This window comes from Octodon degus, unplaced genomic scaffold (assembly GCF_000260255.1).
Source record: "Octodon degus isolate 3935 unplaced genomic scaffold, OctDeg1.0 scaffold00038, whole genome shotgun sequence".
Classification (NCBI taxonomy): domain Eukaryota; kingdom Metazoa; phylum Chordata; class Mammalia; order Rodentia; family Octodontidae; genus Octodon; species Octodon degus.
Window position 1 is genome coordinate 5,252,200 of NW_004524614.1, and position 16,000 is coordinate 5,268,199.

At 41.6% G+C, this 16,000-nt stretch overlaps 1 protein-coding gene and 1 pseudogene across 6 annotated transcripts in view; one reads left to right on the plus strand and one right to left on the minus strand.

Annotated features, from left to right (window-relative positions):
• Positions 1 to 4,734: 4,734 nt before the first annotated feature.
• LOC101579817 lies at positions 4,735 to 5,080 on the minus strand (annotated as a pseudogene).
• Positions 5,081 to 10,532: 5,452 nt separating this feature from the next.
• Pan3 (PAN3 poly(A) specific ribonuclease subunit) overlaps positions 10,533 to 16,000 on the plus strand; it is a 153,453-nt gene continuing 147,985 nt past the window's right edge. For all 6 annotated transcript variants that reach the window (XM_004631052.2, XM_023715009.1, XM_023715010.1 and 3 more), the window contains exon 1: positions 10,533 to 11,388. In XM_004631052.2, coding sequence (XP_004631109.1) covers positions 10,962 to 11,388 — 427 coding nt within the window. In that variant the 5' untranslated portion in view covers positions 10,533 to 10,961. The remainder of the gene's footprint in view (positions 11,389 to 16,000) is intronic.

A 16,000-nucleotide genomic window follows, 5' to 3' on the forward strand; every position in this document is an offset into this window, starting at 1 on the left:
TTTTTTTTTTTTTTTGGTATTAAAGATTAAACTCACAACCTTGCACTTGCTAGGCAGGCACTTATGTCACTGAACTATATCCCTGGCCCATTTTCTGTCTGTCTGTCTGTCTGTCTGTCTGTCTGTCTGTCTGTCTGATTTTCTGTCTCTTTAAAACCTTTATTTATTTTTTTAAACCTAACGTTGGCATGCATTCACTTTTTCTTGAGTCTTCCTGGAGGATATATTATTTTTCTTAAAAAAACCCAAATCTGTTGACTATTGATCTGTTATGTTTATTTTTTTTCTACTATCTTTTTTTTTTTTTTTTTTTGCAGAACCAGGGATTGAACTCAGATCCTGTGTTTGCCAGTCAAGTGCTTATCCTACTGAGCCATCTCCCCGGCCCCTTTTTCTACTATCTTGAGTTTGATGTTTTCTGCCCCTAACTTTTCAGTATGGTTGCTTAAGAATTATTTTTAAGCCTCTTTTCCAGTCTGTGCATTTCCCTTAAGTATGACTTTAGCTGTATTTCACAGGATCTGATGTATAATTTAACACTGAAAACATTTTCTAATTTTCATATTTCTTCTTCAAAGTGTGATTTTTAGTAGCGTACTTCTAAACGTTTTGTTTTGTCATTGATTTATAGATTAATTCCACTGTGCTTAGAAAGTATATTTTCTTTCAATTTTATTTTGTTTATAGGTTAGCATTTTTGTTTTGAGATAGTGTCTTACTGTGTAGTTTAGATTGGCCTTGAACTCAATAGGGAGCCCAGGATGGCCTTGAACTAACTTTGATTCCTGCTTCAGCCACCCAAGTGCTGGGATTAGAGGGATGTCTCACCATGACTGGCTAGCATACATTTTTAAAGAATTTTCTGTATGCACTTGAAAAAATGTTTATTCTGCAATTGTACATATGCTAACCTTTTTTTTTGGCGGAACCCGGGATCGAACTCAGGCCTTTGCGCTTGCCAGGGAAGTGCTTATTCTACTGAGACATCTCCCCGGCTCTCATATACTAACATTTCTTAATCATGTTCTGTATCTTCTGCATTAGTGGACCAATTTTAGAGAGCTTTTAGGCAATCTTCCCATTTTGAAAAATTTATGGATTTTTTTTTTCAATTTGAAATTTTGGGGGGCTGGGGAGATGGCTCAGTAGAATAAGCGCTTACCCTGGAGAGTATAAAGGTCTGAGTTCAATTCCCGGTTCTGCAAAAAAAAAAAAAAAAAAAATCCAGTAATTGAGTGAACTGGATGATAAGTAAATCAATTTGAAATTTTGCCCTATATGTTTTGTACCTCTATCTATATTATGGTAGATTTCCCAAAGATGGTATCAACGGTATCTTCAAACAAAACAAAACAAATTTCCATTCCACATGTGCTAGAAACCATCTCTTCTTCAAAAGGTAGTCTAATGTCCTATCACTTAATTCTGTAAGTGGCTGTTTCTATCAACAGGTCATCATGGAAGTGATATGGGATGATTTTCTGGGCTTAGTAAGAAAAGCCCATCATGTGGTCTCTGCATAGCTCTCTTCCAGTGCTCTTGAAAGCTTGCCACGGCAGGGAAAAAGCTGAAAGAGTCCACTGAAGAACTCAGGTCCTTGGCGCATTGTCCCCAGTAATCTGATACACTACAGTTAGCACCAACTTGCCAGCCATGTGCAGGAGACATGTTGAAAGTGGGGCCCCAGGGCCCAGACAAACAGCAGTGATGATGCACAGAGAGATAAGCCATTCTTATCAAACACAAATCTGTACCAAAATTACAGATTTGTAAGCAAAAATAAATGACTGATATCAACCAATAAATTGGCTTATTATTCAGCATTAACAAAAATAGAATACAACCTTATAGATGGGCTTTCTGTATTGTTTCTTAATTACTTGGAATTAGTTCCCTAATCTGATTACTGCTCCCACTTACTAAAGAGGGGCATTTGTCAATTGATCCATTGAACCAGGAGTTGAGGATGCACTTTACCACATTTAGCTTTCCATGATAGTAAATCAAAGATTACTCTAGTGGCTGGGGTGTCTGATCTTGACTATCAAAGAGACTGGATCACTATTACATTGATAAGTACTACGTCTGGGATAAAAGAGATTGCCTGGGGCATTGCATGATGCTCCCTTGGTCAGTGATAGTATCAGTAGAAAACTACCACTTCCCAATACGGGAAGGATGGGTAATAGCACAGATTTTTCTGGAAAGGTTTGGGTTACTTTACCAGATGAGAAATCAAAGAACAAGGGTGCTTGCTGAGGGCAAAGGGTATGCATAATGGGTAGTGGAAGAAGAAAGTCATGTAAACCTCAGTCATGTGACCAAGCAGTAGCAGCAACAAGTATTAGGAAAGTTATTCTTTTGATTTGAGGGGCTTCCTGGTTAGCTCAGAAGTTTAAAGTGCCTGCTTGGACAAACTCAAGTCAGGCACAGCTCCACATGCCACACCAAACCTGCCCTCAACACAGCCTGATCTAGCCAAAAAAAAAAAATCCTGATTTGAATATACTTGTGTATATTAAACATCTTTTTCCTTTCCATTACTACTCTCCATTTGCTAATTTGTGATAATGGTAATTAATCTTACAACATAGGATTTATGTTACATATTTATATTATACAATTCAGCTAGGGGTATCATTCAAATATGGGCAGACTTTGTATTCTCCACTGGAAGAGGGTTATGAAAGAAGTCAATTATTTTAGCTGGAAACATGGATTTGCTATTGTCTTCATTTGCAAGTATAAATGTTTGAAGAACAAGTTTGCATAAATGGTAAATTATGGACTTACCGTCTTTGTATGGTGCAAAATTAGCTCATCTGGAATTGTATTTACCAGAATTTCTGAGAATGGATCTTGATCAGTGCTGAAGACAAGGACTGTATGTGTAACTGGAGAATGAGAGTACAGCTGCGGTTAGGGTAGAGCGCCAGACACCATGGCAACGTGTGGAGACTGCACTGATCCATGCTGATCTGATAGTGATCCAAGAAGCATCAGGGCCTGAAGCCCCTTAGCAACTTCCTTCAGCTTTTTATAAACACGGCAGCCTGATGTGAGCAGGGCACAGGTGTGAGTTCTGGTTTGTCTTCACGAGTCCTAGTTACTCTTTTAGTTTATTTGCCCTTGTTCTTGTTGACATCCAACTTTTCTTTCATGCTACTTGTTAGGCTGAACTTTAGTAGCTGTGGCTCTACAGATGCTAACATTAACAAAGCAGTTCTCCCCCTTGCCACCCCCCTAATTGTGAAAGACGTAAACCCTACAATAACCTTTTCTTTTTCCTCTTTTTTTCTTCAGAATTATGAATTGAATCCAGAGCCTTCATACTGAGATACATGTCCAGCCTATTATAATTTATTTTATTTCTTTTAAATTCACAAGCAGTGTCTCACCAAGTTACTAAATTGCCCAGGCTCAGCTCAACCTTGCAGTTTTCCTGCTTCGGCCTCTCAGTGTTGGGATTACAGGTGTGCACCACCATGCCCGGGGAAACTGTCCTATTTAATTACTGACAGTGATTGTTTATCTGTTTGAAACCTAATATGCATTTTTTTTTTTATTCTTTTCTTAATCTATTCTGCAAGTCTTGGAAGTTGAGGTTTACATTTAGTGTATTTAGATTTAACATTGTTTTTCATTTGTTCTGCCTGCGCAATGTTTCCTTTCCATTCTTGATTTCTCTTGCATTAAAAACCCATTCATTCCCTTTTCTTTTTTTTTTTTTTTCAAAGTTTTATTGACAAACAGATAGCAATGAGACAGTTTCAAATCATATCGGAAGGACAGTTTCAACAAATAATACACTGCATATATTCTTCTTAGTGGTTAATTGCTGTACAAGATGCGGACTTGTGATCCCATTTACAAACACCATTAGAACAAATTCATTCCCTTTTCTGATAGGTTGTTATACATTATTATTCTCTTAGTAATCTTAGTATACCATGTATCGTTGATTTACTTTAGTAAATCTTTGGTCTAAGATAAATTACTTTTATATTTCTTTAAAATGCAAAGAACTTGTGGTCTCTGATAATGTATGTGCTAATGCCTTTGTGTGTTTATTTATTCGATACAGGGTCTCTCTAAGCAGTTCAGACTCATAATGACCCTCCTGTCTGGGCCAGCATGGCACTTCTGGGCTTCCAGGTCCAGCAAGGCATGCAGTACCAGGGCTCAAACTCAGGTCCTTGAACTGGCCAGGCAGGTGCTTAGACTGCCAAGCTATCTCCCCAGCCTGCCTTAGTGTTTTAATTGTACAACTATTTAAAACTTTATAAGACATTGTTCTACTAGTGAATATTCATTTTCATTTGGTTTTACCCACATTGTTTTCTCTATTGCTCTTCATTCCATCCATCTGAAATTCTTATTATAAGTCTGCCAGAGACAAATTCCCCAATTTTACCTGAAAAAGCTTATTCTCTCTTCAGTTTTAAAGAATGTTTTCATAGACAATGAAAATATTAATGATGTACATTTTTTTTCTGTCATCAGACTTGTTATCAATTTTTTTTTTTTTTCGGAACCGGAGATTGAACTCAGGCCCTTGCACTTGCCAGGGAAGCGCTTATTTCACTGAGCCATCTCCCCGGCCCTGTTATATATTTCTATTGCTATTTTCAAATAGCCAAATTTGGTCTTATTTAAATCTTTTTAAATCTTTTTTTTTTTTTTTTTTGTGGTTACCACTGCATTTATTTTCCTACAGCTAATCTTTCTATAGCTTCAATAAATTTGCCTTAAGTGAAGGACAAGCTTAAAAAACTGGATCACTTGGCCCTTTCTCTTCTTGTCTCCTCCCAGTTCAAAGTGCTTGCACCTCTTAATGGCCAGCATTCTCTTCGATCTGCAGTTGGGCTCCACACACTCAAGGCTCAGCACAATCTTCTTTGTCATTTTAGCCTTCTTCCGGAAGATGGGTTTCGTCTGCCCACCGTAGCCACTCTGCTTCTGATCGTAGCGCCTCTTTCCTTGTGTGTACAGGGAATCCTTGCCCTTTTTATACTGCGTCACTTTGTGAGGCTGATGCTTGTCACACTTCTTATAGAAAGTCCTTAGGTACATTGACCATCTTGGTGGTAGAGCTGTCTACATGATGAAAACGAAAAGCCCAGTGACCTAACTCGTCGCCTCACACTGCTAGCGCCACACAGGAAAGGCAGGGCAGAAGGATTTTTTTTTTTGCTCCTAATGCACTCAGGGCAGGTTTGGCTGGCTTGAGTTGTGGGATCGAACCACAGCAACCTGAGCCTGACAGCTTTGTTGAAGCAGCTACTTAAAGAACTGAGCTACTGGGCAGGCCCCCTTATTTAAATCTTTTAATATTTTCATCAATTTCAACCTTTGTTATAAATCTCCATCATTTGTCCTCTCAGTTCATTTTGTTGTTATTGTCATTATTATTATTTTGTATTTTAGTACAGGGTCTATGGGGTCTTAATACACAGATTGAACTGTGATCCTGCTTTCAGCTTCCCAAGTGCTGGGACTACAGGGGTGCATCACCACGCCCAGTCTCAGTTGCCATCTCAGCGGGGGTGGGGCCAGCATGGTACGCAGGGAATCGAACCCAGGTCCCTGAGCCCGCCTGAGCAGGCACTTGAGGAGTTTGCTGAGCTATCTGGTCAGCCCTGTCATTCATTCTTATTTAATAATAAAACTATTTGTGACTATACATTTCTCAAGTATAGCAATTGATCTTATAAATTTTAAAATGCAGTACCTCCTTTTAAAATTGACTTTCAGATATTTTACTTTGTTCTAAACAGGGAGGCTTAATAATCTGTTTTATATTCTACTGTTAGGATGTACTGGATCATTATCAGAAAGTGCAATATATAAAAATCTTAGAATGGGGCACAAAGTTTCATGTTTGGCTAAAATTTAGGCTACATTTTTTTTTCTTTGGGGGGGGGGTTTGGCGGAACTGGGGTTTGAACTCAGGCCCTTGTGCTTGCCAGGAAGCGCTATTTGGGAGGCCTACGCATGAAGATTGTAATTGAGAGTGCAGCCTAGGTAACTCAGTGACACCCTGTTTCAACTAAAAAAATAAGGCTGTGCTTAGAGCATAAACTGACGTACTTCACGAATGTGGTATCTATATATCCATATCAAATACGATATCTAAAAATGTAGCGTATTATCTGCAGCAAATGCTATTTCTGGAAATGAAAAAGTCAACTCTAACTTATCCACATGTAGTTGCACTCTAGATTGGCTGTGGTAGTAGGGACTGAATTTAAGGCCTTCATATGGAGCTAAAACCTTGGCCCCTTTTATTTTTAAATTTTCTTTATAATGTATTTAGTACAGGGTCTCACTACACAGATTGAACGCACAGTGATCCTTCCTGTTTTTCAGCCTCCCAAGGGCTGGGATTACAGGTGCACACCACCAAGTCAAGTCTTGATAGCTCACCCTAGGGGCAAGGTCAGCATGGCAGGCCGGGGATTGAACTCAGGCCCTTGTGCTTGCCAGGGAAGTGCTTATTCTACTGAGCCATCTCCCCGGCCCCTAAATTTTAATTTTTAGACAGGGTCTCAAAAAGCACTAAGTTGCTACATTGCCTAGGCTAGGTTTTAACTTGATACCTGTCTCAGCCTCCCAGATCTAGATTACTTTTTACAGACTTTATTAGTGTATGTGTGTGAATGCATGATGGTTCATTTTAGCTGGAACATTTGATATGTACACATTTTGCATCTGTACAATTTTTACTTCCCCATTTCCCTTCCCCTCCTCCAGACCACTTTGTATCTAGTAAATCTACTTCCCTGCTTCGTAACATGGCTTTTAAAATTGCTTCTATTTCAAGTCTCTCAGATTAGAGAAACCTTATTTAAACTTTTATGATTGACTTATTCCACATAGTATTACGGGCTCATGATCCATCCATTTTCCTACAAATGACTCGAATTATCTTTGTCACACAGCAGTACTCTATTGTGTATACATCCCACATTTTCTTTATCCATTCATCTGTGAGTGGGCATACTCCTGTGACTGAGCTATGGTGAGTTATGCTGCTAGAAACAGGTATGCATGCATCACTGTAACATGATGACTGTAGTGCTCTTGGAAATGTAAAAAAAACTCTAAATAATCTTTATTTTTCCTTTTCTCCCTTAAATAATTTTAAAAATGGCAGATGATATAATCAAGCAATTTTTTATTTTTGTAGAATAGCCATTATAGTTACCTAGGGAGATGATATATTCACATCATGATAATGCCAGTACTGTCACGACGAGCTCCCCGAGTCCCAGAAAAAACATTTCGCATTCAAGATGTCAAGCATAACAGTGTTCATTGTTGGGTATTGTTGAAAGAATCCCAAACAGCTTGGTGAACATTTTGATTAATTAGAGTATTAATGATACCTAATTCTAGTATCTTAGTATACTTTTCTGTAACTTAATTCCTAATAATTTAACATGAAACCTTGTTAAATGTGGTAGTGAAGATTTACCTTCAGCACTTTCTTTGAAATACCCCAGTAACAATTGTGGCCTTATCCTAAGTATTTTGTGTATTAAAGTCTAGCACGGAACTTACGTGGAACAGCACATAGTAGATTCTCAATTAAGGGCTACTATACTTAATGCACAATAGTATGGATTGTTGAACTGCTGTCTCACCATAAACACTACTTTCCTTATCAGGAGCCATCAAGTTCATTTAACAATAGCTAAAGGGTATACAAAGAGCAAAAGTTTTGTCATCTGGAACCCAGAGTTTAAGTCCTGGCTTTGTGCAGGCAACATGCTGCACACCTGCTATCCCAGCACTCAGAATGCTGAGACAGGAAGATCCTCACAAGTACCAGACCAGCCTGGGCTACAAAGTGAGCTCAAGGCCATCCTGATCTGCACAGTGAGACCCTGTCTCAAAAGAGATAAAAAACAAAACAACAACAACAAAACACACACACACACACACACACACACACACACACAAACAAAACTCCTGGCTTTGAATTTTACAGACCAGTAACTTTGGGCTATACCATTCCTCACTTTGTTCAAGTATAAAATGTTATGACTCATCTTTTTTGTCTTAGGAGGGTCAAAATGTACTTTGCTAAAGGGAAATCTGCATGTCATTACCTGACTTTTTAAATCCCTGCTAGTAACATGTGATTGTCCTCAAGCAAAAAAAACCCAATCCTTGAACATGACCTTTTAAGGACTTCTATAGACTCTGGTCAATTATCTATTTTCCCTAACAAAATAAACCTGTCCATATCCACCTCGAGGCCTTCTCTAAAAGCTATTCGTTTTGTCTAGAATGTTATTCTGTATGTACTGACTACTACTTGTGGGAATGGTATCAACAGATAGCAGTAGCTACAGCCTACTCAATTCTTACTATCAGACATTTTATTTACATTATTGTATCCCAGTTGTACAAATTAGGCACAGAGAGGCATGTTACTTAATGTAATGTATCTATGGAGTGTGGGCACTGGGTTTCAAAGCCAGATCTGTCTGAATTCACTGAAGTTTCCAATCATTGCTACTAAGCTATTAATTTCAACCAAGAAGAGTGTGTGTGTGTATATATATATATATAAATTTTTTGTGGTTTAAATTTTTTTTTTTGTGCAAGGCCTCACTGGGCAGCTTGGACTCATAGTGATCCTCCTGTTTACTGCCTCCACAAGGCTGGGATTACAGGCGTGCACCACCATGGCCCAGATATATATATATATATTTTTTTTTTAAATTTATTTTTTTATTTTTTTTTTTAATTTATTTTTTTATTTTATTTTTTATTTTTTATTTTTTCCGGAACCGGGGATTGAACTCAGGCCCTTTTGCTTGCCAGGGAAGCACTTATTCCACTGAGCCATCTCCCTGGCCCCAAGAAGTATATATTTTTAAAATCTTCTAGTAGTCAGTGTGACATGGTTAGCATGGAAGACAATGGTTCATAATCGCTAATTTACCTTAGATGTTCCACACCAGAGAATAAATAAGGCATTACAAAGCAGGTAACTTCTCTTTTACAAAATTTTGTTCTAAAGTTTTTTGAGACAGGGTCTTCCTATGTAGACCAGGCCAGCTTTGAACTGTGGCAATCCTGCCCCAGCCTCACCAGTGCTGGAATTACCAGCCGGTACCACCACTCCCAAGCAGAAAGCAGTTAAGATTGCCCATTGCTGGCAGGCAAGATAACTCAGATAACTCAGCGGTCTGCACAGGCAAGCTTAGGCAGGCACAAGGGACTGTGGTTCATCCCCAGATCCACACTGCCATGCCAGCCCCACGCTCAGGGTGGGCTGAGATGGCCAAAAGAAAAAAAAAAAAAGACTGCACATTGCTCACTTTTCCTTCTCTAGTACCTAGTACAATTCCTGGTGCTTCTATTGGGCATAAAGATTGGCCAAATAAACAAACGAAAGTGCTTTTAAACATGACATGATACAATGTTATTATTCTGGAATTTAGCTAAGGAACATCACCAGCCTTACCAGTTTAGTGATCTATAGGATCCACCTTTTCCTTTTTGCAGCATAGTGGTTTTGTTTATATCCATTCTTTTGTCACTGTTCACTTAATTTCTTAAATACTGTCAACACCACCTCCCATTTGCCTTTTGTTGAAATCTTAAGAGAAAAGCTAAACTGTTAAAATTCCCTTCATTGCCATTAAAATTCTTTAAAACCTGTAACATTAAATATAGTGAGGCAGAATATTGGAGGTCGCTGAGGGAAAAAATTAATCTTTTAAAGATTAATTTCAGGAACCTGCCGTGTTGATGCGTGACTGTAATCCCTGCACTCAGGAGGCTGAGTCAAGGGGATCACTGTGAGTTCGAGACCAGCCTGGGGGCTACAAGAGTAAGCACAAGGCCAGCTCGAACTGTTGTGTGGGGCCCTGTTTCAAAAAAAAAAAAATAGAATAAAAAGATTAATTTCAAATACAGACCTAGGTTGATTGGAGAAAAACAATCTACTGTATTTACAAATGAAACTTGCCCGTGACGTCTAGGCGATGCTGTCCCAGGTGACATTTTAGTTTTCATATAAATTTCCTGAGGGCCTTAAGTAATATAAATAACAGAGAAAACAGGTGCAGCACCGAGCAGGGGGTTTGCCGATTTCAACATGTTCTTGGCCCAGTTTTTGACAAAGCGCCCAGAAGCTAAGGTAGTCAGTCGTCGAGTTCTCCTCACCTACAAGGAGGGAACTGGGGGGAGGAGCGGCAGAGGCAACGTGACAAACAAAAACTACTGCGCAGAGTCCGGGCTCCGACAGCTCCCAGGTGCAACCCTTCCAAATGGCCGGGTACTGTCAATTCTCTCTCAGTTACAAAGTGACACCTGGCTAGAACGGTAGGATACACCAAACAGGGAGCTATCCGGTCTCCCCACAAGCTCACGCCGCGCCGCCTCCGGGAACGCCGCCGAGGACCGCCCGTCCCCAGGCCGCCCGCGCGCGGATGCCCCCAGGGGCCCGGCGCCCGGCCAGACTCCCTCAAGCGCTCCCGCTACCCACAAGGCACCGCGCCGCGGCGCGCACGCGCAACGGCGACGGCCGTCTCAGGAAGAGAAAATGGAATAAACAACTCGGAGGAACCAGAGCGCGAGAGAGCGAGTGGAGGCAGAATTTAAAAATAAACCGCCCCCTCCGCCCTCTCCAGCCGTTCGCCGCCGCCGCTCCCTCTTCCCTAGCCCGCACCCTCGAAGTCCCCGTCTGGGCCCGTGCGCCCAGCCCGCCGTCCCGCGCGGCCCCTTTAAGAAAAGAGAACGAGAGAGTGAGTGAGAATCCCAACTCTCCCCCTCCCCTCCCCCGTCCTACCCCCTCCTCCTTCCCCTCCCCCCTCTCCCCGGGCGGCTCCGGCTCCCGCAGCGGGACAGACCCACCCGCCCAGCTTTTATCTGGCTCGGGCAGCGTCTTCCTTTCCTCCCCCGTCTATGGTGGCGGCGGAAGACGAAGCTGCGGCGTTGCCATGAACAGTGGCGGCGGCCTCCCGCCCCCCTCGGCCGCCGCCTCCTCTCCCTCCTCGCTGGCGGCGGCGGTGGCGGTGGTGGCCCCGCCGGGGGTCGGGGGTGTCCCCGGCGGGGCGGCGGCGGGAGTGAAGCTGAAGTACTGTCGCTACTACGCCAAGGATAAGACTTGCTTCTACGGGGAGGAGTGTCAGTTCCTGCATGAGGACCCGGCCGCCGGGGCCGCCCCGGGCCTCGGCCTCCATAGCAACAGCGTCCCTCTGGCCCTGGCCGGCGCGCCGGGGGCCGGCTTTCCGGCCGCAGCTGTGCCGGGAGGGGGAGCCGGGCCGCCCCCGGGGCCCAAGAAGCCGGAGCTGGGGGGCCCGGGGCCCGCAGCCGCAGCGGGCGGTGGAGGCAGCAGCGGAGGACTCGACGGACCGCGGCTGGCAAGTGAGTGTGGCCGGGCGGGCTGGGCCCTCGGCCTCTAGGCGGTGGCGCGGGGAAGCCCCGAGGAGGCCCTGCTACTTTGGGGGACAGAGCTGAGTTCGCCGGGCCCCTCCTCACCTCCCGGGGCGATCCGAGGGGCCTAGGCCAGGCCCGAGCCCTCCGTCCTTCTTCCTGCTTCCCTCCCACTGCCCTGAGCGAGCCCGGGAGCGAGGGGAGGCTCGGTTCCCAGGGACGTGGGTGGGTGGACTGGAGTGATGGGAGTAGGGGCGGTGGAGGGGGATGGGCGGTGGCGTGCGGCGGGTGAGCCAGGGGGTGTCGTTTCCGGGGGGTGTGGAAAGGGGCCGGGTTTGCAGGCTCCAGTGTTTTGCGTGCCCGCGTGGAGTGGTGTCTGCGGTGTTGAGGTTCCCTAGTGGGAATGTGTGTGGGTAAGGGGGCGGGAGGTGAGGGGCGGTCTTGAGGGTTTGGAAGAACGGAAAAAGTTTGTAGAGGGCTTACTGGAGAGAGGTTTTCCAGGCAGCAAATGCTTTCTAAGGATTAAGAAGGGGAGGACCGCAGCTTTTCTAATGTTCGCAGGTTTAATCGAGAGTTTGAGTTTAGAGTAGGAATTTCGCAAGACTGGCATTTCGACATAGTTATCTTGGAAGCTAGAGTAAATTAGCTGGATGTCTGTAGGGATCCTGTCTTCGACAATATAGTATCGAGCAAAATCGTAGCATTGTGCCTTGAAAGAGTTTCTGTATGCGTGAGTTTGGGTGCTACTGAGCGCTTGGATGTTTAAGGATGTTTATCGTTTTTACGTTTCGTTATGTTTGCAGTGCTGAGAGTTGAACTCCCGCGTGCTAGGCAGGAGTTCTACTACAGAACTACATTCCCTTCCCCTTTTTGACTTGCAAGTGGGCAGTGGAGTTCACTGTAAGTGTAAATATAATGTGTATTTTATGGAATGTTGCCCTACAAATAGCCTTGTTGCCAGATTTCTACCCTGCTTATTAGTATATGGATCATTTCTAAACGAATGAGAGTCCTGTTTTCTTGGGTTCTGAACAGTTTTTAGATTTTGAAATACTTTGATATAGTTTACGGTGGACATCAAAGCATTTTTTTTCTTTTTAGAAAAATTATAAATTAACTTGGTATGTTTTAGTACTTAATGCTGCTTACAAGTGTTAAGCATTTTTCGAGATATTTGTGTTTCAAAGATTACGTGTTTTGGGAATTATGAGCTTGATTTTAATGTAGGTGTATTTGGTGAGGCTGACATGTTAAGAAAATTTGCAACTTAAGATGTTTTATAAAAAATGGTTACTTTATTGATGAATTTTATAATTTTTGAATGATTAAGTTGTGGCTCAAATTAACAATATTTGTTTAGTAAGCATTGAAAGTGAACAGTACCCATAGACAGACACATTTTAAGATGCTGGAACTTCCTAGGATTTTTCTTATTACTGCAGAAATAAGAGTAGAGTTAGAACATGAAATATATGACAGGATATAAACAGATGAAGAGGGATTGTGAAGTAAGTAGGTGAAGGAAAAATAGTAGATAGGACTATGTCATATTTTTAAAAGACTGAGATGTAGGGTCCTAACAGGCAGTTTTAAAATAGCATTTTAAAATTGATAATTATTTGATAATCTGATTAGCTGATTTATGTTTTGGAGTATATTCTAGTTTATTGTTGTTAAGCTTCACTTTCCATAAAGCCCTCAAACATGGACACAATTCACCTAACTTCTTGGTGACTTTGTAACAGGGTGGCCTGTACTGTAGTTTGCAATACCTTGTTCCTTATTTCTATCAAAGACCTCACCAGATTTGCCTTTACTGTCTAATGAACGTCCTGATCAGGACCACTTAATCTCTATTAAGTCTCAGACTTTCTGTACACCGTTTTCTCCTGATTCCTCACCAGAATTGCCCATAATTTTGTGTTCATTGCAAAACAAGCTTTTTCCAGAATGCACTTCAAAACTCTTCCAACCTCTACCAGTTCCAGTGCTGCTTCCACATTTTCGGTTGCCTAATTCCTGATACCAGTTTCCTTAGTGTGCGTCATATAGCTATAACAAAATATTACAGACTCAGTTTATTTTTTTTGGTGGGGGGGAACCGGGGATTGAACTCAGGCCCTTGTGCTTGCCAGGAAAGCGCTTATTCCACTGAGCCACCTCCCTGGCCCCCTTTTATTTTATTTAAAAATCTTTTTTATCTGGTATAGGGTCTTGCCACACAACTGGGACTTGTAGTGATCCTCTTAGTTCAGCCTCCCCAGTGCTGGGGTTACAGGCCTGTGCCACCATGTGCCTAGGGTTCCTGGTCAAGAACCCAGGTCCTTGTGCTTGCCAGACAGGCGCTTAGACTTCCAAGCTGTCTCTCCTTCCCAACTCAATAATTTATAAAGGGGATTTATTTCTTATTTTTTGGAGCCTCCAAAGTTTTGGTGGTGGCAAAGGTTTTTGTGGTATGTTATCTCACAAAGCGCAAAGGTCAAAAACCAAGCAGGGCTTTTATAACAAGACCACTCATGCAGTAAGTAAACTCTCATGATAATGGCATTAATCTATTCATGAGCCCAGAGTTCTACTAACCTAACCTCTTTTATACCTTGTACCTTCCAACACTGCTTCATTGTGGATTATGTTTCCAACACATAAACTTGAAGGTTATGTTGAAACTATAGCCCCTACCGAGGGAAAAGCATCCTAGTCAGAAGTTCTTGGGACTTTTCTGAGAGAACATATAATACGAAATCAGCGCTCAGATCAAGAACTAGAAGATGAGTATCCCCCACATACCTGCTTTGCCCTCTCCTGGTCACTGCTTTTTCTCAAATGTAACTTCGTGATTTCTAGCATTAGACTGGTTTTGTACTTTGTTGGCTCTTTATAACCATGTAACAATACACTGTGTACTCTTAAGTAGGTTTATTTTTTTTTCAACTGTATTTGTTAGGTGTAGTCAGACTGTTGTGTAGGAACAGTGTCTTTACTGTTATTTCTAAATAATGTTATATTGTGTTGATTATACTCTATTTTATTTTCTCTTTTTGTTCTTGGGTATTAGGGTTATTTTTAGTTTCGACCATTAAAAATGTACACTTATTTTGGTGAGCAAGTCTACATGTTTCTCTTGGATTACGTAGGATTGGAATTTCTGGGCCATAATAAGATCTGTTTGTTTGTATATTGTAGAGGATAGTTTATGCATCGTAGGGTCTAGGTTTAGTAAATGATGTTAAACAACTTCCCCAAAAGATGATAGCATATTTACATATCCATTCTAAACTCAGAATTTCGGTTACTCTATATTCTCTTCTATACTTGACATTATCCGTCTTTTTTTTTTTTTTTTTTTTTCGGAACTGGGGATTGAACTCAGGCCATTGCGCTTGCTAGGCAAGCACTTATTCTACTGAGCCATCTCCCCTGCCCCCTGACATTATCCATCTTAAAATTGCAATCACTTTGGTTGCCAAAATTTATGGTATAATGTGGTATGTATGTATTGCTTTTAACTGAGTTGATAGCAACAATGGAACCAAAAAAAAAAAAAAAAAAAAAAAATCAAAGGTTTAATAGAAAAATGCAGGGTTTTGGTTTTCTTTGATGGGTAACTATTATTAGTATTGGAATTAGTGTGTGATTCAGCATTTTGCCATACTCCCTAACTGGGTGACTTTTATATTGGGCATTTGAGTTTTGATCTTGCCTTAGTATTTCACATTTACAGAATTATTTTGTTAGCATTTCAGGTAAGACAAAATTGTGGATGTGTGTGTGTGAAAAAATTACCCTTCTTTTGCAAGCTATGGAAAACTGAACCACAAAAGTGTTTTTTAGAATACTTAGTTGCTGTGATGTTCCCAGCTTTGACATTCATACTATACTCTGATGTGTTGCTTGCTTTTTATATGTTACATTTTATTTCTCTAGCTGTATCTGGTAGTAGCAAACATGGTACATTAAAGATTATTATTTGAGAATAATTATTTATTTTGGTTTTTTAAATTATTTTTTAAATTTAGTACAGGGTCTATATATTATTATTATTATTATTATTATTATTATTTTTAAATTTGAACCAGGGATTGAACTCAGGCCCTTGCGCTTCCCAGGCAAGTGCTTATTCTACTGAGCTATCTCCTGGAACCACAGCACCTGAGCCTAGAAGGGTGGTTTTTTTTTTTTTTTTTTGGCGGCCTCATGATGCCTTCAGGGCATTTCCATTTTGGTGTGAGTATCTGGGTTTGAACCACAGCGCCTGAGCCTGACTGCTTTGTTTAAGCAGGCACTTAAACAACTGAGCTAAATGGACAGGGCCCCTGACCTATCTCCCTGCCCCCCATATTTTGGTTTTTTTGAAAGTTTTGCTATGTAATCTGGTCAAGCCTTGAACTCACAGCATAGCCCAGATTATCCTCCAGTTGGTGGCTAGCCTCAGCCTCTTGAGAGCTGTGGAGTTATTCAGACAAATAAACAAACATAACAAGCATGACACTTGCTCTTTTTGGTCTTTTTTGAGACAGGTTCTCACTGCACAGTTCATCTTGAACTGGCAACAGTCTTCCTACCTGCCTCAGCCTCCCAATTGCTGGGATTACAGGCATGTGCC